We start from the raw sequence: 27,500 nt of genomic DNA, 5'->3' as shown, positions 1-27,500 counted from the left end.
TTGAAAAAATGCACATTGTTGATCATGTTTTTATTAAAGTTATGAGTCAGCTTGTCATTTTATCTGTGAAACAGGACTGGACGATGACGGCTCACTGTGGTCGCTTTCAGAGGATCACTGGTGGAGATACTTGGAGCTCTGCTGGATGAGTTGGGGGATGTTTGGTAGTTAGCCCTAAATACTGAAGATACATGTAATGCTGCCTCTGTATAGAAACACAAACCAACGCAGCCGATCAAAGGACTGAAACTTTTCAAATTTGGAGCAACCCCCTTCAGCTGAGGTGCAAGAAAGTTAGCGACACGACGAGGGACATGCACATTGATTCAGGCCAATAGCTCATAAAATACCTCCAGACTTCGACACGCTGCAGTGTAACCGAGCAGCAGAAAGTTTTTGTGCATGTTGCATAAGCGTGTCCCTTTACAGCAGAGGAGGCTGCTGCCCTGGAAGGCTACGATACACCCCGAGGAAATCCACTTTATTCAGCAGAGCAGAGTGAGTCACAGCTGTTACAGAAGTCGACCTTCCTCCTGTAACATCCGCTAATAAAGAACTGGACTTACACTGGAAGCTGATTCATTTAGTGTGCCGTGTTTATTTATTGGTTTAATTGAAGAGGAGACAGAATGTGAGACGGGTTCATGTGTGTGCTGGAGAGCAGGACTGTCAAACTGGGACGCATGGTCGGCTGCTGGGAAACACTGACAGGTAAATAATACATCCCAGTACAGCTTACAGACTCACAGTGCATTTCCCTTCTTGTGATACTGAGATGATGAAACATGCACATCATCCTCTCCGTGTAGTTCCAGGAAGATATGGTAAAGTTATAGATCCACACACAGGTGCATTTAAGAAACCTCCTTCAGGCCGTCTGATTTCACCTTCTTAGACTTCTCTTATTTTTGCCTCCCTCGATGATGGACGACAGGTGTGTGTGTGTGTGTGTCTCTGTGTGTGTGTGTGTGTGTGTGTGTAGGTGTGTGTGTGTCTCTGTGTGTCTGTGTGTGTGTGTGTGTGTGTGTGTGTCTCCGTGTGTGTGTGTGTGTAGGTGTGTGTGTGTCTCTGTGTCTCTGTGTGTGTGTGTGTCTGTGTGTGTGTGTCTCTGTGTGTGTGTGTGTCTGTGTGTGTGTGTGTGTGTGTGTGTGTGTCTCCGTGTGTGTGTGTGTGTGTGTGTTGGTCCTTTTTTTGACCCTCAGTCTGGGGAAGTTTTTCAGGGACCTGAAGATGTGTCATCTTTGATGCTCAGTGCTGCCCCCTTCAGGGTGGAGCAGGAACAACATGTTTTCATTAATTAATTAATTATTACTTAAACTAAACGGATCATTCGTCTCCGGCTGTAAACATAACGGGGATTTCATCGCTCTTGCCGGCTGACTCTAGTGGACACTTGAGGAACTGCATATTTTTGCATCGCGGCCGGTTTGGCTAACGGAGAGGTCTTCACTGTATTTGACCACCTTCCCTCTTTAAGAGTGTTTAACAGCGGAGACGTGATCTGTCTGCAGATTTAACTCACCAAGCGCCTCTTATCAAATATTTATCCTCATCATGGATTCTGATGTGTAACTGTGAAGACAAGTCTGCAGGAGCACGCGTGTGTGATAACATCCAGCGCGCTGCCTGCTGGTGATTTGTCAGATTAAAGCGGCTGCTTTAGTTTCAGCGTCTATCACAACAGTAGCCTCGGGAATATCACACTCAAACTCCTCCGCTCGGTTCATGTCTCTTTCCTTATCTTTCACCTCCGTATCTCCCTCACACGGTTTGTTCTGACACAGATCAGGAGGCGCCATGTCGAAGTTTGTCAGTCTGTCACTTCATGACTTTTGTTCTGCAGACGACCTTTCACATCATTTTCCTACTTTTGTTCTTTTTAATGGAAGCAAATGGAAGCAAATGCAAACGCTAATTACCTCGCTCCAACTTAAAATCAACTGTCAATAAAAGGTCCCTTCCTGTTTGTGTGTGTGTGTGTGTGTGTGTGTGTGTGTGTGAGAGAGAGACTTAAAAACCAGACTTTAACCCCATTCAACACCTTTGGGATTAATTAAAAGAAACTGCATCTTTGTCGTGCGATTTAAAAAACGGGTCCCACAGCTTTTGTTCCGTCTCGTCTCGACGGCGTGCACGGCGTCAAACTTCATTCTACAAACCAAAATATTTGTGTGATGAGAAAAAAGAAAACTCGTGTGTCCGTCTGCTGCATGAAGAGGGGACCAAAAAGACATAACAAACAGGTTCATAGGTTTAAGATCAGGGGGGTTAGGGACAGGGTGGAGACATGGCGGGGACAGGGTGGGGACGGGGTGGAGACAGGGTGGAGACATGGCGGGGACAGGGTGGGGACAGGGAGGGGACAGGGAGGGGACAGGGCGAGGACGGGGCGGGGACAGGGTGGAGACAGGGTGGGGACATGGTGTGGACAGGATGTGGACAGGGCGGGGACATGGTGTGGACAGGGCGGGGACAGGGTGTAGACATGGAGGGGACAGGGTGGGGACAGGGCGAGGACGGGGCGGGGACAGGGTGGAGACAGGGCTGGGACAGGGTGGAGACAGGGTGGGGACATGGTGTGGACAGGATGTGGACGGGGCGGGGACATGGTGTGGACGGGGCGAGGACAGGGTGGGGACAGGGCGGGGCCTAATCAGGGACGTCGGCTCACCTCCTTATAGTCTCTGGCTTGGAGGAGCTTATTGGTGGAGTCGCCCTCAGACATGATGGACTTCAGGGTCCAGGTTCAGGTCTGCTGAGGGGCGCCGGTGGCTCAGTGGTGTGTTAGCAGGCTGGATCTCACTCTGCTTGATTCTCTATCCCATAATACTCTACCTATAATAACATGTCACTGTTTCCTGCCAGCTTTTTGAGCTATCTGCCCTTTGGTGCCCCCTGCTGGCCGGGTCAAGCAGTGACCCTCCAGACTGCACGCTGCTTCTTCTTCTGAGTGTGTCGGTGTGAATGTGTTGAATCCAAGCTGCAAATTTAAGACAACAAAGTGACAAAGGAAACAAACAAAGTGACAAAGGAAACAAACAAAGTGACGAAGGAAACAAACAAAGTGATGAAGGAAACAAACAAAGTGATGAAGGAAACAAACAAAGTGATGAAGGAAACAAACAAAGTGACGAAGGAAACAAACAAAGTGACAAAGGAAACAAACAAAGTGACAAAGGAAACAAACAAAGTGATGAAGGAAACAAACAAAGTGATGAAGGAAACAAACAAAGTGACGAAGGAAACAAACAAAGTGACAAAGGAAACAAACAAAGTGACAAAGGAAACAAACAAAGTGATGAAGGAAACAAACAAAGTGACGAAGGAAACAAACAAAGTGATGAAGGAAACAAACAAAGTGACGAAGGAAACAAACAAAGTGACGAAGGAAACAAACAAAGTGACAAAGGAAACAAACAAAGTGACGGATGAAACAAACAAAGTGATGAAGGAAACAAACAAAGTGATGAAGGAAACAAACAAAGTGACGAAGGAAACAAACAAAGTGACGGATGGATGCAGCAACGTTTCCTTTGAGTCTCTGAACTGATGTAACAGCTGTTCACAAGTTTCAGCTATTAAAACCATTTCAAGGCTGCAGGCTGATCCACGTGTGTGTGTGTGTGTGTGTGTGTGTGTAACGTACAGTGTGTGTGTGTGTGTGTGTGTGTAACGTACAGTGTGTGTGTGTGTGTAACGTACAGTGTGTGTGTGTGTGTAACGTACAGTGTGTGTGTGTGTGTGTGTGTGTAACGTACAGTGTGTGTGTGTGTATGTGTGTGTGTGTAACGTACAGTGTGTGTGTGTGTGTAACGTACAGTGTGTGTGTGTGTGTGTGTGTAACGTACAGTGTGTGTGTGTGTGTGTGTGTGTGTGTGTGTGTGTAATGTTCAGGTGTCCAGGCCCATTCTTCATCTCTCTTGCTCACGCTTCATTCTTGCTTTCTCATCTCCTCTCCTCCCACATGTCTCTTCCTCCCTCACTCCCCGGAGTTTTCCTCACACCCCCAACTTCACACACACACACACACACACACACACACACACACACACACACACACACACACACACACACACACACACACATGCACACACACACTTTGTCTTCTCGCAATTCTCTCACCTATACTCCCTCTCCCTTTCTCAGGAGAAATCTTCACAGCCCTCCTCCTCTTACCCTCGCTCTACTGCTCTCTCTCTCTCTCTCTCTCTCTCTCTCTCTCTCTCTCTCTCTCTCTCTCTCTCCATGGTTGTTTTCTGCCTCCGTTTTCATCTTTTTCAGCGTCCTATTTTTGTCTTTTGCTACCTCCTCTGTTTCCTAGATATCTGATAAGAATTCAGCAGCAGTACTATCTCATTCTGTACACACACACACACACACACACACACTCTCCCTCATCTCACTCCAGCCTGCCATTGTATCCTAGCAACCTAACTTTATAGTAGTAGTAACATCAGTCCGGCTTGCCCCCTCAGTCAACATTAAATATTCTGCTCTCTGTTAAACACAAAGAACGATCTGCTTTTATTGCAGCCTCTTTAAATTATTCAACATTTTCTGCACCACAAATGATGCACGCCTAAATTTAGCGTGTTGTACCCGGGGGCGCCACAAGGGGGCGACACGTCAGGAGTATTCTCAGGGCCAATGACTGACATTGTTACTTCTGTTAAAGTATAAACCTGAAGTCAATGTGCTCATGAAGATGCACATGGGCTGGTGGCTTAGTGGTTAGTGCACATGCCGCATGTACAGAGGCTGTAACCTTCGAGACTGTACGACCCGGGTTCAAGTACGGCCTGTGGGTCTCTCTCTCTCTCTCTCCAGGTTCTAACTCTATCCACTTCCTGTCACATAAAAGAGTTTTTTAAATGTCTCTTTGTTCCACTTCCTGGTGTTTGAGGTCCAGACTGACTAACCTTTGTTCTGATTGGTTGAAAGAACATCAGAAGTTTGTGTTGTGAAACAGGTGGAGCTGCTGGTTGTAATTGGAGGATGTTTGTTATTGTTTCTTGGGCAGCTTGTTTGGAAGTGTTGTCTGTGTTTCTGGTGCAGAGCCGACAGACTGTGGAAGAGTCAACAGACGTTTGGTGAAGCCGCTCTGCAGAGTCGGAGGCAGAGCGCACATTATTTAATTACACACACAAATAATCCTGTTTGTGAAAAGGCTTCAGACTGTCAGTCACATCACTCTTTGAGTTTATTCATCCTCAACGCACAGAGACAGAACTCACTTTAGATACTTCAATCTTCTGCAGAGCTCTTCAATAACACTTTACATTTCAGTGATTCTTTCAGCTAATTGTGAAAACGATTACATGCTAACACTGAGCTGATGATGATGTGAACATTTAACAAGTACAATCTTATTATCAACAACTTCAACTCTGTTGTTTCCTAACTCTGACACCTCACACAGCTCTGCATGTGGTGGACACTGTAGCTTCAGTGTTTAGCCAGCTCTACATGTGGTGGACACTGTAGCTTCAGTGTTTAGCCAGCTCTGCATGTAGAGACACTGTAGCTTCAGTGTTTAGCCAGCTCTGCATGTGGTGGACACTGTAGCTTCAGTGTTTAGCCAGCTCTGCATGTGGTGGACACTGTAGCTTCAGTGTTTAGCCAGCTCTGCATGTGGTGGACACTGTAGCTTCAGTGTTTAGCCAGCTCTGCATGTGGTGGACACTGTAGCTTCAGTGTTTAGCCGGCTCTGCATGTGGTGGACACTGTAGCTTCAGTGTTTAGCCAGCTCTGCATGTGGTGGACTCTGTAGCTTCAGTGTTTAGCCAGCTCTGCATGTGGTGGACACTGTAGCTTCAGTGTTTAGCCGGCTCTGCATGTGGTGGACACTGTAGCTTCAGTGTTTAGCCAGCTCTGCATGTGGTGGCCACTGTAGCTTCAGTGTTTAGCCAGCTCTGCATGGGTCTGTAAAGCTTTCTGCGTTCTAACCTCTCTCCATGTTTCATCTCCAACATTGATCCTAGTTTGAGCAGCTTTCTGCTGCTGGAGCTTATTAGAAACATGCAGAGGCTTTTTAGCTCGGGTACAATCACTTCTATCTGAAGCAGTTCCACTGCCCGCTTCCATCGCTGCAACACCTGTTCACCTGATAACTGCTCTCATATCTGGCAAACCCAGGGGCGTCCAAAACGGCCTTCAAAGCCCCGCCTACCTTCTCTGGTCCAATCAGATCCAGAGCATTCAGGAGCAGAATCTAAAGTTAGAAGGAGGACATACTGGCTGCTGCATTGTTGTCAGAGAAGCTTCAACACAGCAGGTTTCCTTCATGATCACACAGGAAGAGAGCAGCTCTCTGATTGGTCCTTTAACTGGTGCTGAGTCAGGTCTGTATTCAGTCTCCAGGAATAAATCCCAAACTCCACCTTGACATTTCAGTCCCGTGTGTTCAGCCGTCAGACAGCTGACAGATTGAAAAAGACCTTTTCTGTCTGACTGAATTATCTAAAGAGGAAGTCTAATCCACAGTCTGACACATTTCTGACAGTGAAGAATTAACAGACTCAACCCAAAATGTCAGGGAATATTTATCTTTTCCTCACAATCACAAACCTGGACACCAGCGGTCAGGACTTCAGTGATTCAGAGAGGACTGGAGATTTAATGTTGAATGGACTCGAACCTGTCGTCCAAACTGTGTCACCTCTTTCTCTCCAGCTCGACCCGAGTCTCTGGAGATCTTGAATTCATTCATAATGAAAGCAGCGATGTGTAAGAACAGGACGGGCTGCACACATTTCAGGAACTTGTTTGGGTGTGTGAGTTCTTGCAGTTCTGGTTTTGAAGTAGGGACACAGACTACAGCTGTCAGACGACTGTGAATAATTAAGATTCAGTGTCCTTCCTCTGCATGCTGTCCTTTCTTATCTCATCAGAGGTGTGTGTGTGTGTGTGTGTGTGTGTGTGTATGTGTGTGTGTGTGTGTGTGTGTGTGTGTGTGTGTGTGTGCTGCTCCTCTCTCTGTCTGACAGGAGCTCAGTGAGTCCAGCCTGTGACCTTTAACACATCTCCTCTCAGGCTGCTGGACACTTCAGACAGGAAGGAGTCCTTTCTGTGAGAAGCTTCAGGAACATGTTTCATCATGTGTTTGATTATCAGTGTGACACAAACCTATCAGCTGTAATACCCAGCTGTTGATCAGAGTCACGCCCGCCACCACGAGCCAGCAGACAGCGAGGAATCAAGCAAAGACGAGAAGAAATATCTGCAGGCTCACGATTACAGCGTTCACAGCTCGAGTCGCGTTGAGGTGGTCACAGAGACGAGATGGACTCTGTCTGGCTCCTGATTGGCCAGGTTTGCTTCCACACACGAGGCATGAACTCTGGTGAACTGTGCTCTCCATGTACAGAAAGCACAACATTAAATATCTTCAATGAACACTGAATAAACCCAGGCTCATATGTCCAAGACGACATCAGATGATGTGCATGTGTGAACAGATCAGAAGAAGACGTCTCCTGATCTGATGCTGATGTTTTCTGGAGAACTTCTGAGCAGCTTTCAGTTTGAATATGACTGAAGATCTGAAGTGTGTTAAAAGCTTTGAGTTCTCTGTTGTCTGCTTTCAAACACTGATTATCAAAGAGAGTCAGGGAGGAAATGTCTCTGCACAGGTCAAAGCTCTGAAACTCTTCCCATCATCCTCTGCTTCTCTAACTGCAGATGTTTGAGGACAATGAAGTGACTGGACCTCAGCTGTCCCAGCTGTGCAGCGAGCTCTCTGTGGAAGCTGAGCACAGAAACAGAGCTGGAGATCTGCTGCCCTCTGGTGGAGGATCCAGGCAGCACACGTTCCTCTGTGCAGAGGACATGAGGGTTGTCTTTCTCTCATTCCCTCTCCTTCATGTATGGAGGTTCACCTCAGCTCGCTCTTTATTTACACCTCTGATATGCACATTCAACATTGTAAAAGTCGCTGTCTTCTCCACGTGAGGACTAAACTTTTGAACTTTTTTAAATCTGCATCATGATGGTGTGAAAGTGAATGTGTTTCTTTTTCAGGCTCATTTCTCTGCGGTGGTCCAGAGTGAGGCCACTGTGTGAATGAAGCTGATGAAGGCGCTCCTCAGAATGATACAGGAATCTGAAACCCTCTCATTGGCTCTAATCCTCCTCCACAGATAATCCTGTGTAGCAGTCAAACAGTTGCTGTCATTTGTCGTAAATAGACAGTATTGTATTTTTTGGTGAACTTGAGCGCCCTCTGCTGGAGCCCATGTGAACTAAAAATTCGCTAAAATAAAAGTTACAGTTATTTCTCTAACTTTAAGCGTCTTTGAGAGAACCTCTGACTTTTATACAAACACACAAAATAAATCAAAGTGTGATGAAAAGCTGCTGCGGAGCTCCTGAAGTCGCGGAGAGTTTTTTTTATTTTTAATTGTTGGGACTTCCGGTGCTCCGTAAAACTCTAAAATGAACCTGAATTTGTTTTATTAAAACAAAATAAGAACACGACATAATTTTGCTTTTCAGACAAAAAGAAAAACCAGGCCGATTTTTTAAATTCTCCGTAAGCCATGACCCGGATGTACTTCCGCTCAACTTTATATCCCACAATTCCTTTCACCAACTTCCTCTTTCCCTGTTGCAGCGATGTCTAAGAGAGGTAAGAAACTCACCTGATGAAATCCACCTTCATCTGCGGGTTGGTTCACCTGGCTGAGCTCTGAGTGTTCTCTGTGTGTGAGAGAGGGAAGAAGACAACATGTCTGAGGTATTAGTTTGTGATTGTTTTAAATATTTGTGGAGTTATGGAGGATGCTAGCGTAGTTAGCCCGATGTAGCCGTGTGTCGCTGTGAGAGAAGCTGAACATGTGGACTCATAGTTGACACGTGAATTTTGTTTGTTTGTTCATGAGACTAAATGTCTGTAAACAAACGTGCGTGTATGTGTGTGTTTGTGTGTTTTAAGTATAAGTCTGGACAGGTCGCGGGCTAGCTAACGGCTAACTGAGGGAGCTAGGTGGTGTTACGGTGTTAAATGTCTCCCTGTAGAAAAACAGACTGTGATTAAACACTTAGGAGGAAGTGTGTGTGTGAGACTCTAAAGTGTCTGTAGTGGAACTTTAATTTTAATAAAACATTTTTCAACGTTCATAAAACGCTGCTAACTCTGCAGGTAAGCTAAAGGTTAGCGTGCGTCTGAGGATCTGATTGGCTGCAGGTTTCTCAGCTCCAGTCATGTGAAACCGTAACATGAACAGGATCACCATAACACTTGATTATTGATCAGGTCGTTTGAAACCCTTGGAGCCTCGCACCCTTGTGACGGACGCCACCATGTTAACATGTGTTTCCTCTCCTTACAGGACGTGGTGGTTCGTCCGGAGCCAAGTTCCGCATCTCGCTGGGTCTCCCAGTGGGAGCCGTCATCAACTGTGCTGACAACACAGGTACGCCTCACCTGACACACCGCGCTGATTCAACGAGTCGACGCGAGAGATCGAGACTTCAGGAGGCTCCGCCCCCTGAGCTGTTGAAAACAGCATGTTCTTGTTCTTAGTGAACTTTTCCATCGTTGTCTGAGTCGTTGTGAGGTGACTCGTCTTTAATCCGCTCGTTTTAACTATAAACGCCGTGGTTACATGAGTCGCTCTCGCTCGGCTTTCAATCAGTAGAAGTTCTACATGTTTGGACCTTTGAAGGTGTCATGGGGCTCAACATGTTTGTGTTGGACCGTCTGAAAGGTTCAGTTTGTTCTCATTGATCATCAAGTGATCGTGTTAAAGACGAGCCGGCGTCTGCAGATTTAATTAGATCATGTAACGTTGCTGCACGCCGTCCTCTCCCCTTCCAAAAGCACTTGCTGTGTCGGCTCAGTGGCTCGGTGAGTTGTCGTAGAAGGGAACATTAATTCTTCTCTGTGGGTGAGACAGCAGCGCCCCCCTGTGGCTGACTGATCTCAATCAGAGACGAGACAAGCGTAACTGTGGATCTTCCCCTCGTTCTTATCTCTCTCTCTCTCTCCCCGTCAGGCGCCAAGAACCTGTACATCATCTCCGTGAAAGGCATCAAGGGGCGTCTGAACCGTCTGCCGGCTGCAGGCGTGGGTGACATGGTCATGGCCACGGTGAAGAAAGGCAAACCAGAACTCCGGAAAAAGGGTGAGTCCATGTTCTGCTTGTTCATCCACACATGACCAGACTACAAGAAGCAGCTTGTTACCTTCAGTGGCGTTCGCTTTAAACGCTGCTGGAGCGCCGGGTGGCGAGGCGGTGATGTCACATCCTAACACAGGCTGCGGTCCTCGATGCGGCGGCCGTGGCGCCCTCTTCTTCCTTTCCTGTCTCTTCAGCTGACCTGTTCTAAACGTGTTTCCATTCTCACTGCACCACATCGGCCTCGGCGCACACGGACGTGTAAAACAAACTGTAGGAAACATGCCAGGCCAGCAGTTGGCGCTGTGACTCGTGGTCAGGAGGAGGCGTTAACGTGCTGCATGTCAGATTCTCTGCCAAGGTTTGACTCTTACAGCCCTCGCTGGTTTCTGGCTCCGCCCCCTTCCAAAAGCACTTGCTGTGTCGGCTCAGTGGCTCGGTGAGTTGTCGTAGAAGGGAACATTAATTCTTCTCTGTGGGTGAGACAGCAGCGCCCCCCTGTGGCTGACTGATCTCAATCAGAGACGAGACAAGCGCTCGCCGTGTCACGCGTCTCCTCGCCTGATTTCGTCATTTTCACACGTTGACATTAAAAAGAACACGCTGAGTCAGCGTTTGATGCTGCTAGGGCGCCAGGTGGCCTGGCGGTGAGGTCGCACCATGATACGGAGACGGCAGTCCTCGCCACAGCGGCCGTGGGTTCAAATCTGACCTGCCGTTCTTTCACTTCCTGTTTACAAAGCGGGGGAACTGTTTGCTCCCTTTCGCCGTCTCGTGTGAACTCAGAACTACTAAAGGTGACGCGTCTTCTGAACTCATTTGACCTTTGACCTGCTCCTCCGTCCACAGTGCATCCTGCGGTGGTCATACGGCAACGGAAGTCGTATCGGCGAAAAGACGGCGTGTTTCTCTACTTCGAAGACAACGCCGGGGTCATCGTCAACAACAAAGGAGAGATGAAAGGTGGGTGTGCTCGATGCTAACATGTTAGCTTAGCTTTCCGGTGTTTCACCTTTGTGAAGAGATCTTCTGTTAAACACATGAAGTGTGATGTCCAGCGCTGCTGAAGTTAGCTCCGCCCCCTTCCAAAAGCACTTGCTGTGTCGGCTCAGTGGCTCGGTGAGTTGTCGTAGAAGGGAACATTAATTCTTCTCTGTGGGTGAGACAGCAGCGCCCCCCTGTGGCTGACTGATCTCAATCAGAGACGAGACAAGCGCTCGCCGCGTCACGCGTCTCCTCGCCTGATATTCGTTGTTTGTATTTCCTGAAGTGTAACGAGACGTCTGTCCTCGTGTCTGCAGGTTCAGCCATCACAGGCCCGGTGGCCAAAGAGTGTGCTGACCTTTGGCCCAGGATCGCCTCCAACGCCGGCAGCATAGCTTGAGCCTCGTGCACCTCTGTTTCGTTTTCAATAAAAACTGTTGGTCATCGAACCGCCGCCTCCGACTGATCATTCAGGGGTTAAAATGATTTCTGTTGTCAGAATAAATTCATCTAAATATTCAAAGACGCTTTAAAGAAAATGAAGCTGAAGTGTAACATCCTGCAGTTCCTGGAGTGTCCACTAGAGGCTGACTGCAGTTCCTGGAGTGTCCACTAGAGGCTGGCTGCAGTACCTGGAGTGTCCACTAGAGGCTGGCTGCAGTTCCTGGAGTGTCCACTAGAGGCTGGCTGCAGTACCTGGAGTGTCCACTAGAGGCTGGCTGCAGCAGCACAGGAAGTCACATACACACCCATTCAAACAGCCTGTTTTTACAGCAGACATGAACATGTTTACAGCCTGCTTCAAAAAACCAAATAGGTGTGATTAGCTCATGTCTCCATCCACACACACTGTACGGGGGGGAATGTTTGGATGACTCAGCAGTTTTGATTGGATGAAGGCTCAGAGTAGCTGAGCTGATTGACAGGTGGGCGCCGTGTAACGGTTGTCAGGTGTCGGACGTCAGGTCGTGTTCCAGTCAATGTGATTACAGATTCATCCAGGAGACGTGACAGGAAGTTTGACTCAAACATAGAAATGTAACATGTAGAGCAGGTAACCAACACGTGTCATTTATTGTTTGAAAGTTCAAACAAAACTGTACAGACAGCTGATGGCATTAATATGGGGAAGTATCAGAGCTGTTTAATGCACTTCCTCAGATGGCCACTAGAGGGCGGTGCTGCCGCCTGAGTGTAGAGATTTATTACACAACCTGCATCTCGTAGATGAGCATCAGTTTACACCACAGACTGTAGAGACGCAACACGCCACATGAAACAGGAAGCTCCATATATGGGCAGCACATTGACAGTCATCACTTTAGTGAATAAAACCCACAGAAGAAGAGTTTGGACCGGAGTTACATTTAGACTTTAACGGGCTCAGAGGACGTCTGCTCTTTAATAACACTGTAGTCTCAGTTCTGCTGCTTACAGAAACAAGTGACCCGCTTCAGATGAAGCCCACCCCAGATCAAGACCCCGCCCTCTTCATTTGCCCGGTGTTGCTGCTTGTTCTGAGACAGAGGGGTCCGAGGTCCGGGGGCCATTTGTGGCCCTCGACTTCAAAGAAGCAGGCGCTTTGTCCCAAAGTCTCATTCAGTATATTTAGTTCTTTATGTTCAGGGAAGATTATTCCTAAAATAGAAAAGTTTCAGTACAAACAGCTTTGACTATTTTCCACATTTTTTATTAACTATGAAAATGAATCTTTGCATAATTTTAGCCTGTTTAACTATTTAATAAGCTGAGATAAATACAGAAAGCTTTTACAAATTAATACGTCGACTTGATTCTGAGGAAAACAAATAAAAAACAGATAAAAGTGTTTTGTTTGTTTTGATGCTGATCCATACAGCCTTACTGTTTCTTTCTAAAGAATTACTGTAATTAGTTTTTATTTCTGAAGGTCGAAATACGAAAGATTCCTTATATTATTATTTAAAACAAATACAGAGTATAATAAAACCTGTGGCTGTCGATGCTGAAGAGCTAACAGATTAAATATTAAGAGAAAAAGCAGCAAGACACAAAAAAGGACAGAATGAAGCAGGTGAGTCTACAAAGAGGGAAACTGATCTTCATTACAGATCTGTGTGGTTAGAATCTATCTCTGTATATCTATATAGAATGAGAGTGACATGCAGATTACCGACATGTTTACATAAATACACCGTCTGCTCGCCAGGAAGTCCTCAGCTTTTCTGCTGACACCTTCGTGTGTGTGTGTGTGTGTGTGTGTGTGTGTGTGTGTGTGTGTGTGTGTGTGTGTGTGTGTGTGTGTGTGTGTGTGTGTGTGTGTGTGTGTGTGTGTGTGTGTGTGTGTGTGTGTGTGTGTGTGTGTGTGTGTGTGTGTGTGTGTGTGTGTGTGTGTGTGTGTGTGTGTGTGTGTGTGTGCGCTCCACCTATGGCCTCGCTCGGCATACAGACGGAGAGCAGCAGGTCGATGGAGAAGCCAAGCAGCCTCCTGCTGCCAACACTCGTTTCTCTCTGAGTCACCTACTGTAAATAACCAATACATGAACCTCACTCTGACTCCTCCCACTTCCCCCAGGAGCATGATGGGAGGTTTTCTGGATGGATTGTAGGTGTGCAGGAGGAGAGGAATAAACCAGGAACAAAAGTCTAAAGTGAGAAATAAAAGCTTGATGATGTTTCTTGGTCGTCATGGAGACGATTTTAAACACACATTTGGTTTTCTCTCATAATCATTTTAGCCTTTCATGGGATTAAATCCAGTCTGGGGATGTACCCCCTGCCCCTGGGCCGCTCCTCCGCGGGGGGCTGGGTTGGGGCGGTGGGCGTGGCGCTGGGCAGGGGGCGCTGTTCGCAGGTGGCCTGAGGGTGTGTGTGCCACGTCCCGTCCCTGTAGGTGCAGAAACAAACGGTGTGCTCGTCCACGTTAACACGCTCCCCCGCTGAGATCACTCTGTTCCCCGCGAAGCAGTTTGGACCTGAAGGAGGCGGAGACACCAGATGACATCATACATGACCTTCACCATGAATGTTTGTGAAATCTCAACCTCAGGAAACAGGAAGTGTAAAAGTGAGCACAGAAACACGAGGTTGTTGCTTTAATGCTGAAGGAGAGGATGTTCAGATCCAGGACAGACTCCTCTCAGTACACATTTAACATCAGACTGAACATGATGAGCGCTCGCATGTAAACACGCTGCTCTGAATATCCTCGCCATCGTCACACACAGATGGAGGTTCCTTTGCTTTGGCAGCGAGCTGGGAAACAATTACCGCCGGCCGCCAGCAGGAGGACCGGACGTCCATCTCATCTGCTGCCAGATACGACAGCTGAGCAACAATGACGCAACAAACCCAACCATCTGTCCCGCCGAGCGTGCCACCGACCACGACCAGGAAGATAAACACCACGTTAAGAACTACAACCAAAGTCTGACTTCCTGTTTGTCTGAAGAGAGCGGACAGAACACACACACACACACACACACATTGATGCCTGTGGAATCATGTATGACATAACAGTGAGCTGCGTGTGCGGTGACGTAACAGCTGCACACGCGACAGATAACCATGAAAACAACACTCAGGAAGCGTGTGTGTGTGTGTGTGTGTGTGTGTGTGTGTGTGTGTGTGTGTGTGTGTGTGTGTGTGTGTGTGTGTGTGTGTGTGTGTGTGTGTGTGTGCTCCTGCTAAGAGCTTCCTGTCGCAGCGCAGGAGGACGACGATGATTCACACACAGATGGAGACGGATTAACAGCGTTCAGACATCGAGAAATTAAAACACGAGAAGGCCATTTTCTGTTTTAGAGATCAGCTGTTCCTGGATGCTCTCACAGCTCTGCATGTGGAGGACACTGTAGCTTCAGTGTTTAGCCAGCTCTGCATGTAGAGACACTGTAGCTTCAGTGTTTAGCCAGCTCTGCATGTAGAGACACTGTAGCTTCAGTGTTTAGCCAGCTCTGCATGTAGAGACACTGTAGCTTCAGTGTTTAGCCAGCTCTGCATGTGGTGGACACTGTAGCTTCAGTGTTTAGCCAGCTCTGCATGTGGTGGACACTGTAGCTTCAGTGTTTAGCCAGCTCTGCATGTGGTGGACACTGTAGCTTCAGTGTTTAGCCAGCTCTGCATGTGGTGGACACTGTAGCTTCAGTGTTTAGCCAGCTCTGCATGTGGTGGACACTGTAGCTTCAGTGTTTAGCCAGCTCTGCATGTGGTGGACACTGTAGCTTCAGTGTTTAGCCAGCTCTGCATGTGGAGGACACTGTAGCTTCAGTGTTTAGCCAGCTCTGCATGTGGTGGACACTGTAGCTTCAGTGTTTAGCCAGCTCTGCATGTGGTGGACACTGTAGCTTCAGTGTTTAGCCAGCTCTGCATGTGGTAGACACTGTAGCTTCAGTGTTTAGCCAGCTCTGCATGTAGAGACACTGTAGCTTCAGTGTTTAGCCAGCTCTTCATGTGGTGGACACTGTAGCTTCAGTGTTTAGCCAGCTCTGCATGTGGTGGACACTGTAGCTTCAGTGTTTAGCCAGCTCTGCATGTGGTGGACACTGTAGCTTCAGTGTTTAGCCAGCTCTGCATGTGGTGGACACTGTAGCTTCAGTGTTTAGCCAGCTCTGCATGGCTCTGTAAAGCTTTCTGCGTTCTAACCTCTCTCCATGTTTCATCTCCAACATTGATCCTAGTTTGAGCAGCTTTCTGCTGCTGGAGCTTATTAGAAACATGCAGAGGCTTTTTAGCTCGGGTACAATCACTTCTATCTGAAGCAGTTCCACTGCCCGCTTCCATCGCTGCAACACCTGTTCACCTGATAACTGCTCTCATATCTGGAGGTTCTGAACTAAGCGAGTATCTTGGTGGGTCGTCCTCTGTGAAACGTCTCTCCGATCGGCCCTTGTTGGAGTGATGGCGTGCAGGTGAGTGAGTCTCACCGTTCTTACAGACGGGGCAGCAGTGGTTGGGCTCGTAGGCGGGGTTGACGCAGTGAGGGGCGGGGCAGTCTGAGATGCTGCAGTACACCTCTCCGTTGGCCTCGCAGCGGCAGCGCTCACACCTCGACAGCTGAAACACACAAACCGTAAGAAGAGTATTTAACGAATGCTTTTATATGAGGCTCACACACACACACACACACACACACACACACACACACACACACACACACACACACACACACACACAGCTGACCTGCTGTTACAGGACTGCCTGAAGCACTGTGTTTATGTAACTGTTGATTATGTGAAGGTCATTAAACACTGTGAGGTCTGACATGTGACGTAACAGCACACACAGCGCTCTCATATGAGCAGCCAATAGAACGCCACCGCTCTCATATGAGCAGCCAATAGAACGCCACCGACAAGAAAAGCTGCTTTCACACTTTGCACAAAACTCCTGAAGTGTTCAGAGCGAGCGCCATGTGTGAACGCTTCTCTCTGACGTCACCCAAGCTGATGTGAGAGCCACTCGCTCACCCTGCAGTGAGTGTGACCTTCTGGGGGAGGGGCCTAACTTAAGCTGTTTCTACATTTCTACTGACTCCGCCTTTAAGGTGAAATAAAACAGGAGCTCAGAACTGTGACTGTAATGAGCAAATATTAAAAACAGAATGATGTCAAAGTGAGGAGAGAATCAGCCTGCACCCCTCTGCCTGAGCTCATGCAGACATAACCTGCACAGTGACGTCAGCACGCAGCACCTGTTCAGGTGCTCCCCCAGAGGTGTGCGTAAATCTGGAGTGATGTCATGAGTGGGACGGAGAGGCGGTGTGAAGTTTGGAACTCACCCTGAACTCCTCCAGGAGTCGGTACGTTTTCCCCGCGTACACACACACCCGGGCTATGGCCTCACACACCGGGCAGCACTTTTTGTACCTGATCCGCGTGCACCGTGGATGGATGCGTGGACATTTCGGACGGACGCACACCGGACCGTCCACGGTGCACGTGCACGGGCACGCAGAGGGGCTCGGGTAGTAAATCTCTCCGATTCCGTAAACGAAGCCGTGGTCGTCGATGCACCACTTCCCCCGGTAGTCACCGAACTCGTAGTCCAGGTCGGTCTTTGAAGAGGAGTACTCCGCCGCCACCGGAGCGCGAGGCAGCAGCAGGATGAGCGCGAGGGAGAGGCAGCAGAGCGCGCGGTGCCGGTGGCTCATGGTGACCGACAGGAACCATCGGTGTGTGTGTGTGTGTGTTTCTATCTGCGCTCCAAAGAGTTTCTCCTCCCACCGACACACACACACACACACACACACACACACACACACACACACACAACAGGTGACACCCATCTGCACCTCCTCCCAGTCCAGGGTGTCCTCAGAACTTTATCAACAGAGACACCAGAGGAAAGAAAATCTCAGAAGAAGAAAATGAATTATTTCTTTATTTTGACAACAAAACAAAAAAATCCAACCAGAGAGAAAGAAGAGCCGTCAGACGCAACCAGTGGAGCCCAGAGTGGATCATCATCGTTACTGGACTCTTTACTGTTTGCTTCCTGTTCTTCAGGGACAGAGGGGCTCCTCATTCTCTGGCTGACCCTAACCCTAGATCTGAACCCTAGATCTGAACCCCAGATCTGAACCCCAGATCTGAACCCTAGATCTTAACCCTAGATCTTAACCCTAGATCTGAACCCTAGATCTTAACCCTAGATCTGAACCCTAGATCTGAACCCCAGATCTGAACCCTAGATCTTAACCCTAGATCTGAACCCCAGATCTGAACCCTAGATCTGAACCCTAGATCTTAACCCTAGATCTGAACCCTAGATCTGAACCCTAGATCTGAACCCTAGATCTGAACCCTAGATCTGAACCCCAGATCTGAACCCTAGATCTGAACCCTAGATCTGAACCCTAGATCTGAACCCTAGATCTGAACCCCAGATCTGAACCCTAGATCTGAACCCCAGATCTGAACCCTAGATCTGAACCCTAGATCTGTACCATTGATCTGAACCCTAGATCTGAACCATAGATCTGAACCCTAGATCTTAACCCCAGATCTGAACCCCAGATCTGAACCCTAGATCTGAACCCTAGATCTGAACCATAGATCTGAACCATAGATCTGAACCATAGATCTGAACCCCAGATCTATACCATAGATCTGAACCATAGATCTGAACCATAGATCTGTACCATAGATCTATACCATAGATCTGAACCATAGATCTGTGAAATCCATGTCCTGAAATAAATCAGTTCCACTGGGAGCTCGGTTGTATTGATGGGTCATTGAAGTTCTAACAGCTCAGTCCCCACATTCTCCTCTGACCTCTGACCTCTGGCTTCAACATGGAGTCTTTGCTCAGAGAAGTGACGCTCGCTGGATATCTTCTGTTTTTCAGACTTTTCTCCGTAAACCTCGGAGATGATTGTTTGTGAAAATCCACACCAACAACCACGCTAAAGACACGTCACTCTGACGCTGTTTGAACTTCAGCAGATCATCCTGACCGTGTCTGAATGCTGCCCTGTGATTGGCTGATTAGATATTTGCATGAAAAGCAGTTGAGGAGCTGAACCTGATGAAGTGTTGGGGGGTCTGACCTCTACCGGTCACGTGTCTGACACTTTTAGTTTTGTTTTAATTTAATGTCTGTGTTGAAGGACAAGCTGATTGGACTGACAGGTAGAGTGACTTTACAAGAAGCAGCCAGCAGGTGGCAGTGCTGTGCAGAGCCAACAGGAGCCGGACGCTGCCGGTCCGTGGACAAGTTGAAATGTTTGCTGTGCCATGAGGGATCTGTTGAGACTGTGAGCGTTCATACACCAGTAAGTTTCTAGTCTTATATTGTTATTCCCTTTACTTTGTATTAATGTGCATGCTAATTATGTGTATTCTAATGAGCTTCTCACAGCCAAGCAGCACGTGCGGTTTGTTAGAGGCTGTAAATGAATAGAGGTTGTTTGTTGAGCCTTTATTTGTTCTAAATGAACAGTTGACCACACACACACACAGAACCACACACACACACACACAGAACCACACACACACACAGTATGGAAGATACTGAGGATTTAATAAAGGAGACTAAAGGAACATCTTTGTCTGAAGTGCATTCTGACCGTCGCCCCCTAGCGGCCACACACTTTACTGAACCACAAATACAGTCCTTATTAACCACCAAAATATTCTGGTTCAAACCGGATCTTTTTTGTTTGTAAAATCCTGACACTTGTCTTATGAGGGGAGGGTCTTGGTCTTGTGTGCCACCTTGTGGACACCTCATTATATCAGTCTGAAGTCAGGATGACCTCTTACACTGTCCGTTTAGTAAAATCTGTACTGTGATGAATGAAGACAGAAAAGACAGAGAAATTCTTTTATTAGGGTCGAGAAGTTCAGACAGTACAAAAGAAAGATGCAAAAAAACAGGCGTGTTACTAAAAACAGTCCGAGTAAGAAAAGAGTCCTTTGAAACGCAGAGCCAGTTTCACCTGCAGGAGGAGGAGGGGGCGGGGCCTGCAGGAGGGGGCGTGTGCATCACGTCTGCTCGAGGTGAACTGACGGCAGGACGCTCCCTCCTGTTATCAGCCGGGTTATTGAAGCACCTTTAGGTCGGGTCTCAAACACCTGCAGGTTCAGGTTAGTACAGCATGCAGGACGTGTGTGCTCGTCTCCATGGTAACGTCTCACCTGGGATCGAGTGTGGTTAACTGAAACATCGTCGGTTCATGAATACGACGGCTGACTCTATTCTTCTAAAAAAGGTTCCACTAGATTTCTAAAAACAAAGCAGAAGGAACCGGACTTCTGCAAATCACACCAACTCATACAGCTACTGAAGTGTGTGTGTGTGTGTGTGTGTGTGTGTGTGTGTGTGTGTGTGTGTGTGTGTGTGTGTGTGTGTGTGTGTGTGTGTGTTCCACACGGCACAGATTCAAACCTGCAGCCTCGCCGTGTGCAGTTTGGACCGGACCTGTGGACGTTTGGAGCGATGGTTGATGATGGTTTTTACTGATGAAGCGGCTGAAACATCCTGATGAGGGTTTCTATGAAGTCAATCTGTTGTGGTTTAGGCGGGAGGATGAGAGCGCGTGCTGAATAACGGGAGGATGAGAGCGCGTGCTGAATTACGGGAGGATGAGAGCGCGTGCTGAATTACGGGAGGATGAGAGCGCGTGCTGAATTACGGGAGGATGAGAGCGCGTGCTGAATAACGGGAGCGACAGCGCAGACGAGTGGCGGCGTCACAGCTCGGACGTGATGATGCGTGTTTCACACTGACATGTTGCGTCACGCCGTCAGAGGAGAGTTATGACTCGTACTGCAGCACCGAGGTGGGCGGGTCACTGGCGCCCTCTTTGGTGACATTTGATTATTTATCATTGTGTATTGGAACCAGGCATGCTGGGTAAATTTAAAGGAACATACGCAGATTAAATGTGTTAAATCTCGTCCACAGAGCCACGCTCTGAATCTACCTGTTACATGTTGTACTGCTGTCCAGCGCTCTGGCTGGGGGGCAGGAGGGGCGGCGGTGGGGGAGGGGCTGGTTCCTCGGAGGCAGGGGGGGGTGGAGGTGGAGCCACATTAGCAGGGCTCCCTTCTTGAGCAGTGGTGGGTTCCGGGGCCGCTGGGGCTGCAGCTGCAGGGGGGGTGCTCTCTGAGGAGGGAGCAGGCATGCTGCTGCTGCTGCTGCTGCTGCTGTCGTCACTGGGGGCGCTGCTGACAGGAGTGCTGGTCTCCCTGGGGGGCTCGGGGGGAGGGCTGGCTTTATCAGAGGCAGAGGAGGGGGGGTCAGATGGAGGAGGTGCAGGAGGAGCAGGCTGGGGGTCTGAGGAGGGCTCTGCTGGGGCCGCTTCATCTGAGGAGGGGTAAAGAGAGAGAGACACTGGTTTGACTGTGATCACGTGTTGCTTCCAAAGGTTCAGGAAGTGCTGGGGGACGTCCTACCTGTCTCCATCGGTGTGGGCGTGTCCTCCTTGGTCCCTGAGCTGGGGTTAGCTGTGCTGTTAGCATTAGCAGCGCTCTGCTCTGTAGCTTTGTTTCCAGCCGCCTCTTGCTGCTGCTGCTGCTGCTGCTGCTGCTGCTGCTGCTGCTGCTGCTGCTGCTGAGCGGCCTTCTCCGCCTGCTCGGCCGCCTCGCGCTCTCTCTCCTCCGCACGCCGCCGGGCCGCCTCTTCGGCTGCAGCCATCTCTGCTGCCAGCTTCTCCATGTCCACCTCCACCTTCTGACTGCACAGCTGGAGACAAAGGCATCATGGGTAAATTAACAGCATTAAAACATGATTCCCTCTGCTCAGACACGTACCCTCTTCAGCTCAGTGTTGAAGGAGTCCGTGGTCTCCAGGAAGCGTCTTTTCTTGTCTTGGTGGCGATCTTCGATCTGCAGAAGCTCCGCCTCCAGCTTCCTCTGAAACACACAGGGTCAGGCGAGTCTGTGAGGTTCATTCGTGTTTGAGACAAAAAGGAGACCAGTCCAGGAGCATGAAGAGATGAAGCTCACCTGATGGACCATGAGGGACTGGACCTGCCTCTTCAGGACCTGCATGCGGGCCGTGGTGACCACGGAGCGCACGTCAGGCACCACGATCTCGCTCAGGATGTCACTGATGAGCCGGTGGTTCCTCTGGAAGCGAGCAGCTGCTGTGTGCTTCACTGAGAACCCGTCGTCGTAGTCTGGAGCGAGGACACGTGAACAGTGAGCGGACTGACGGGGGGGGGGGGGGTGTGTGTGTGTGTAAACTTTATCAACAAACTTCAAACTGACCGTCCGGGTCTTCAGCCGGCTGAATGCTCATGTACGGCTCTCCTTTGTCCATCCGACTCTGCCTCTGTCTGCTCTCCTCCTCCATCGCCGCCTCCGCCCGATTCTTGGCGTTGACATAGGCCAGGTAGGCGGGGGAGTTGTGGTATGCCTTGAGAGAGTCGTTGTACTCAATCTGTGGGGGGGGGGGAACAATCATTTATCAGACACATCCTTCCCAAAATGTTGGATGACTTTAACTCATTGGCTTTTTGTCTTTTCCTTTTGGTTCAATAATTGTCTTTGAAATCTTGAAGAGCTGATTGGATGAGGATTTAGGGGGCGTGTCTTTGTGCTCAGTCCTGCGTGCGCTCACCTTCTCAGCCTCGTACTCGTTCAGGTAGTCCTGTTTCTCCTCGTCCGTCAGGTCCCTCCACATCCCCCCGATGATCTTTCCGATCTCCCACAGCTTCAGGTCCGGATTGGACGCCTTCACTTGGTCCCAGACCTTTTACACACACACACACACACACACACACACACACACACACACACACACACACACACACACACACACACACACACACACACACACACACACACACACACACACACACACACACACACACACACACACACGTGTCACTACAGGTGCACAGAGCAGCTCAGTAAATATCAAATAGTGAAGGAAATAAAGGAGGAAAAGTGCAGAGGAAGCAAATCAAAGTGAAGTGGACTAAAGTCTGGATGAGATGAGATGACAGAAGCTGTTTATCAAGTTTGTCTTTTAAAATGGAAGCAGGAGGAGGAGAGAAGCACAGAGGGGGAAATGAAGCCAGGAGCAGATCATGCTAGCTCAAAGACGACCAGAAGCTGGACAAACACAGGAGAGTACTGTGAGTGTCCACTAGGCGGCTGAGGTGGTGGTGAAGGCGTCATGGCTCGGCTGTTTCCCGCCCTAACGCCCCTGCAACTGTTTGGGGGATGGGAGGACAAGCAGTAAAAGCAGACACCGTGGATGGGTGTCTTACCTTCCTGCTTACCTTCCGGCTGTACCGCATGTAAGGCATCAGGGGCTTGTCTGGAGGTTTGGGAGGCTTCGGGACCGTGATGCCCGTGGAGTTCTGTGGGAGGAAGAGAGGAGACGTGAATGAAGAGAGAGAGACATCATCAAACGTCTCGACACGGTGACAAGACGTGGAGTCTTCTCTGATAACTGCACCAACACACCGTCATGCATGTCAGCTCCTTCACATGCATGCACAAAAGAAAATCTGAGCTGAGGAGATGAAGCAAATTATAATCATCAGACTCAACAGGCCAACCACCAGCGTCTGACAACAAATGACTACTTCCTGTGATGTCACTGTATGAAGTTTCACTTCAATATAACAGGACTAAAGTTCAAAGGTCACCGAGTTCTTTTGAGGGGGAAGTCTCCACTGTGTCACTCTAAAACCAGGGAAATAGAAAAGTCTTTTATTTTGAAGGGATTGTCTCTGTGTAAACTAAATGAAGAGACCTGAGATAATTTATCATGAGAATATAACAGAATAGCCCTTTAATGAGACTCTCTCTGCACCCACAGCCCTGTTCTGATTTTCATCCCATGTTTCCAAATGCCTGCGTCAGTTCATTACCCTGCTGGAGCCTCCGGAGCTCCCTCCCAGCCGGAGGTTGTTGTAGGCCAGATGGCTGTAAGGGTTGTAGCCCACAAAGCCTGGGGTGGAAGGCATTTGCTGATGGAAGACAAATGAGACAAAACACGAATGAGAAATGGCTCACAAACAAGAGGAGGAAGAGGGATCAACAGAAATAAGTGACAAGCGGGGAAACATGAAAATATATGTACACTGGTTTGCTTGTTTGTTTTTTCCATGAAGGCATCATGCAAGGCAAAGGGAAAAAAAAGGCAGCCGTCCTGCAGGCTGTCATTCAGAGGGAGTCTGACTGAGTTCACATAACGCTGAACCAAAACAAGCGTCTGGATTCTTTAATTCTACACGTCGGCTTCACTCCTCAAAGATTCATATGAGAAGACAAGAAGAGGTCTGACAGGAGAGAGAGAGCTGAACACGTCTGTAGGAGCCTCCTCGTGTTCAGAGAGAGAGAGAGCGAGGAGCAGGAGGGGAAGGTAAAGAGCCAACAGGAGTGGGCGGAGCTAACACTAAACAGTCGCTGAGTGGATGCGAGTGTTGAACACTTACTGTTGTTGGGGCGGGGGGGAGGGGGAGGGGCATAGGATGGTCGCTCTGTTGAAGAGAAGAAGGATTATTAGTCTTGACAACAACATGCTGCTTATAAGCATCACTCAGTCGAAGGTTCAAATCTGGGTCATTCTTTAGCGTCGCTTCTAGCTTCATAAATTAAAGGAGCAGTATGAAGTGTTTAAAATGAGTACTGCAGTCTAAACTCTAATCATCACAGAGAGCTGTCTCCCCCCCTCCTCTCACACAGCTCTGCATGTGGTGGACACTGTAGCTTCAGTGTTTAGCCAGCTCTGCATGTGGTGGACACTGTAGCTTCAGTGTTTAGCCAGCTCTGCATGTAGAGACACTGTAGCTTCAGTGTTTAGCCAGCTCTGCATGTGGTGGACACTGTAGCTTCAGTGTTTAGCCAGCTCTGCATGTGGTGGACACTGTAGCTTCAGTGTTTAGCCAGCTCTGCATGTAGAGACACTGTAGCTTCAGTGTTTAGCCAGCTCTGCATGTGGTGGACACTGTAGCTTCAGTGTTTAGCCAGCTCAGCATGTGGTGGACACTGTAGCTTCAGTGTTTAGCAAGCTCTGTTAGAAGGAGGACATACTGGCTGCTGCATTGTTGTCAGAGAAGCTTCAACACAGCAGGTTTCCTTCATGATCACACAGGAGGAGAGCAGCTCTCTGATTGGTCCTTTAAAGAACAGTTCTATAAACAAAAACAGGAAGAAGAACTTCTTCTGTCTCTGATATACTCGGACCGTCTCTACAGGATCAGAGAGGTACTGAGGTTTTGATTCTGGGTCTGATAATGATCCAGTGGAGGAGGAGGTCAGAAGTCAAAGAGAGGGAGGTGTACTTACTCGACATCGTGTCTTGAGGCTGGACTAACCCGAGCAGACAGTTTCCACGTTAGAGAACCTGAAGAACAAACAGTATGTTTCCTTCAGGACAATGGCGGACTGCTCCTAGCTAGCCGAAATGCTAACACACACAACAGAAATTCTGTTTTAAAAGATTAAAATGTGTTTTTATTAAACGCATTATATACATTAATAATAAAGGTGGACATGCAAACAATAAACATGCATATATGCATTAACACTAGCCCATGCTCTCACGTGAAGCTAACTGTTTAAGAGTTTGAATTAAACATGCTAAGCAAAGCTAACGGACAATACGAGCTCGCGCTGCCGTTAACACACAGAGACCGTTAGCTTAAAGCTAGCGGCTAAAATGGGAAAAGTAGAATAAATAGACAAGAACGTGTTCATATGCTAAGTTATAACCGGTAATAAAACGTTAATTTTCAATAATTCAGTTTAAAAGAAGACTCACGGGGCCGCTCTTTGTTCCCTCCGTGAGGCCGCTTCTTCCGCCTCTCTTCTTCTTCGTGGTGTTTTTTTTTTTTGCGTCTGGTAAATAATTTGTTGGCGCTTTACTGCCACCAACCGGTATGACGCAGTAACTACATCTCTTGTTTTAATGGCGGGAGGCAACCAGCGTCAGGATGCATTACTGCCACCTACCGGAGAGAACACGAAACACCGTGATCAAAACTAAATCAATAAAACATGAAAAACTAAACAATGTCAAACTAGATTTAAACATATTGAATAAAACAATAATAAAATGTTGAAATACTTACTAAACGACTAAACGACCACAAGGGTTCAGACCGCTAAATGACCACGAGGGTTCAGACCGCTAAATGACCACGAGGGTTCAGACCGTGGTCATTTGCTTTTCTTTGCTGTTATCGTTTTTATGGTTTCCGTTATAATCGTCACCCTATAAACAGACTATAGACGTTCTGGACTTCCTGTTGTCTTGTGTTCACTCTGCTTCTGGTCTCTATCAAACATCATGCTTGTACATGTAGAGATTAAATGTTGGAGTATTACTGTGTGTCTGTACTTTGAGCTTCTTCGGCTCATTTGTATATGTAAAGATTTATTCTGATTTGGATGATTTGCAAAATCTTAATTTGCAAACAGCCTTTTCCCGCCCTGATTTAAATACTGGATGGGGTGGGTTGATTAATGAATGTTTTAGGGCCTCGGCCTAAAAGGTTCTTTATTTATTTTTTATTTGTATTTATTTTTATTTTCCTCTTATGTTGTCATTGTGTATATATTGTTTTTTTTGTTTGGTTTTTCAAATTCAATAAAAAGTTGATAACAAAAATAAAAAAATACTGGATGAAGAAAAAGAAAAAAATGGAGTAACAAAAGACGACATGGTGTGATTCAGGTCTCGGTGAGAAGTTAACATATGTAATGTTGTTTTTTGGCTTGTCTTATCTGATTGGATCAGAAGGTAAAGATGAGTCTCATCTGCAAAGTAATGAAATCAAATTAAATAAGGACGAAGAGGCTCGCCTGTGTCTCAGCGGCTGTGGGTTTGAATCCTGTGCTTCATGTCATTCCGACTCCTCCAAACATTTTCTCTCAGGCAAAAATGACATGAATGTTTTAAGTTTCATTTGATTTCATTCATTGACACATGTGACAGTCAAACAGGTGTTCAATCACTTCAGGTTCCCAGGTCACCTGAATCAGCAGCCATCAGGGGGCTGGTTGGTCCCCGTCAGCTGGGCTGTGTAAGAGAGGCCAGACGGAAACTTCCAGAGATTTCTAACCAGGTGAGAAACTCTGTAAAGACACAGCAGGGTGAAACTTGGTGTTTCATTGGTCCCTGACCGTTTAACCATCAGGGTTCCTCTGGTTATTAATTATTGACAATCAGTGCAAACAAAACAATACAAACACCCGGCGCACTCAGACTGTGTGCAGAGTCGTCGCTTCACTCAGAAATGATGCAAATAAAACAAAGATTGCAAAGTAGGGATTAAATGAGAGGAGCATGAAAACAAAGCGCTCCGAGGGTTTGTGCTTCATTTGACGCTGCAGTGAAGCGAACAGCGAGCGCGGCGTGACTTCATGCTTACCTGCTGTCACTCTCACGTCACAGGTAAGACACCGCTTCACCATAAACCTGGATTTGATTTGACTGAGCTGGTATGATATCACTCCTCTGGAAACACATTTAGACTGTTGATGTGATGATGAAATGACCACGAGGCGGCGCGCTCAGGAGACGATGCTGCTGGGAGTTTGTTCTCAGAAGTTCCTCATGAAGGGAACTAAAACATAAGTGCCGATAGATCCAATCAGCGCGTGTATGTGGTTGATCTCCAGTGTTGGGTCATATTACTGTGGACTGGAACGTGTCAGAGACCTCTCCGCTCTTTGTGGCGCTGAAATGGTCCAGACGCCACGTAGCCGACTGAACGTCTGTCTTTGAACAGCTCAGTTCTACCTTCACTACACGACGTCTCTTCAGGCCCAAATCAACGTTTGAAACAAGACAACCGGCTGCGTTGTGAACGTAAATGTTCGTGGACACTTCTTCGTACGTGTGTTTCAGGGAGCGCCACGTAAATCAGACGGTGTAATCCACCAGAGAAGAAACGATGTTTCGCCAGCTGTTTTTGGCGTGCATGTTTGTGGCTATGACTCATCGTCG

General features: G+C 47.9%; 4 protein-coding genes across 4 annotated transcripts in view; 2 read left to right on the top strand and 2 right to left on the bottom strand.

Annotated features, from left to right (window-relative positions):
• The first annotated feature begins 8,518 nt into the window (after positions 1 to 8,518).
• On the top strand, positions 8,519 to 11,551 carry rpl23 (ribosomal protein L23). Its single transcript, XM_079366449.1, has 5 exons — positions 8,519 to 8,626; positions 9,330 to 9,413; positions 9,996 to 10,124; positions 10,968 to 11,081; positions 11,420 to 11,551. Exons 1-5 carry the CDS (start codon positions 8,614 to 8,616, stop codon positions 11,500 to 11,502), a joined length of 423 nt encoding a protein of 140 aa, XP_079222575.1. The 5' UTR covers positions 8,519 to 8,613; the 3' UTR covers positions 11,503 to 11,551.
• Positions 11,552 to 13,405: 1,854 nt separating this feature from the next.
• On the bottom strand, positions 13,406 to 17,327 carry LOC306838321 (von Willebrand factor C domain-containing protein 2-like). The gene is made up of 3 exons (XM_079366439.1): positions 16,861 to 17,327; positions 16,007 to 16,136; positions 13,406 to 14,056 (listed from the first exon to the last, which is right to left on the bottom strand). Exons 1-3 carry the CDS (start codon positions 17,230 to 17,232, stop codon positions 13,824 to 13,826), a joined length of 735 nt encoding a protein of 244 aa, XP_079222565.1. The 5' UTR covers positions 17,233 to 17,327; the 3' UTR covers positions 13,406 to 13,823.
• Positions 17,328 to 19,395: 2,068 nt separating this feature from the next.
• On the bottom strand, positions 19,396 to 24,857 carry LOC306838305 (SWI/SNF-related matrix-associated actin-dependent regulator of chromatin subfamily E member 1-like). The gene is given in 11 exon segments (XM_079366412.1): positions 19,396 to 20,894; positions 20,984 to 21,272; positions 21,341 to 21,442; positions 21,536 to 21,708; positions 21,800 to 21,971; positions 22,152 to 22,283; positions 22,807 to 22,899; positions 23,416 to 23,514; positions 23,983 to 24,000; positions 24,002 to 24,027; positions 24,836 to 24,857. Coding segments are annotated over 11 exon segments (1,491 nt in total). The 5' UTR covers positions 24,843 to 24,857; the 3' UTR covers positions 19,396 to 20,514.
• A 571-nt stretch (positions 24,858 to 25,428) lies between these two features.
• The window catches only part of ap2a1 (adaptor related protein complex 2 subunit alpha 1), a gene marked incomplete at its 5' end in the record, with an annotated part of 16,029 nt that continues 13,957 nt past the window's right edge, over positions 25,429 to 27,500 (top strand). Inside the window, one exon of the mRNA XM_079365457.1 lies at positions 25,429 to 25,436. Within this exon, the coding sequence (XP_079221583.1) occupies positions 25,429 to 25,436 (8 nt within the window). The remainder of the gene's footprint in view (positions 25,437 to 27,500) is intronic.

Source organism: Symphodus melops, assembly GCF_947650265.1.
Source record: "Symphodus melops genome assembly, chromosome: 17".
In the NCBI taxonomy this organism is placed as follows: Eukaryota; Metazoa; Chordata; class Actinopteri; order Labriformes; family Labridae; genus Symphodus; species Symphodus melops.
The sequence above is the reverse complement of the archived record's forward strand: the minus strand, read 5'-3'. Positions and strand labels throughout refer to the sequence as shown.

Excerpts from the sequence above, each read along its gene's own strand:
- LOC306838321 (XM_079366439.1), bottom strand. The coding sequence starts at position 17,232 with ATGAGCCACCGGCACCGCGCGCTCTGCTGCCTCTCCCTCGCGCTCATC. Across the intron at positions 16,137-16,860 it reads GACTCCTGGAGGAGTTCAGG|CTGTCGAGGTGTGAGCGCTG; the intron begins GTGAGTTCCAAA and ends TGTGTGTTTCAG. Across the intron at positions 14,057-16,006 it reads CTGCCCCGTCTGTAAGAACG|GTCCAAACTGCTTCGCGGGG; the intron begins GTGAGACTCACT and ends CGCCTCCTTCAG.
- rpl23 (XM_079366449.1), top strand. Across the intron at positions 9,414-9,995 it reads CAACTGTGCTGACAACACAG|GCGCCAAGAACCTGTACATC; the intron begins GTACGCCTCACC and ends TCTCCCCGTCAG. Across the intron at positions 11,082-11,419 it reads CAACAAAGGAGAGATGAAAG|GTTCAGCCATCACAGGCCCG; the intron begins GTGGGTGTGCTC and ends TCGTGTCTGCAG.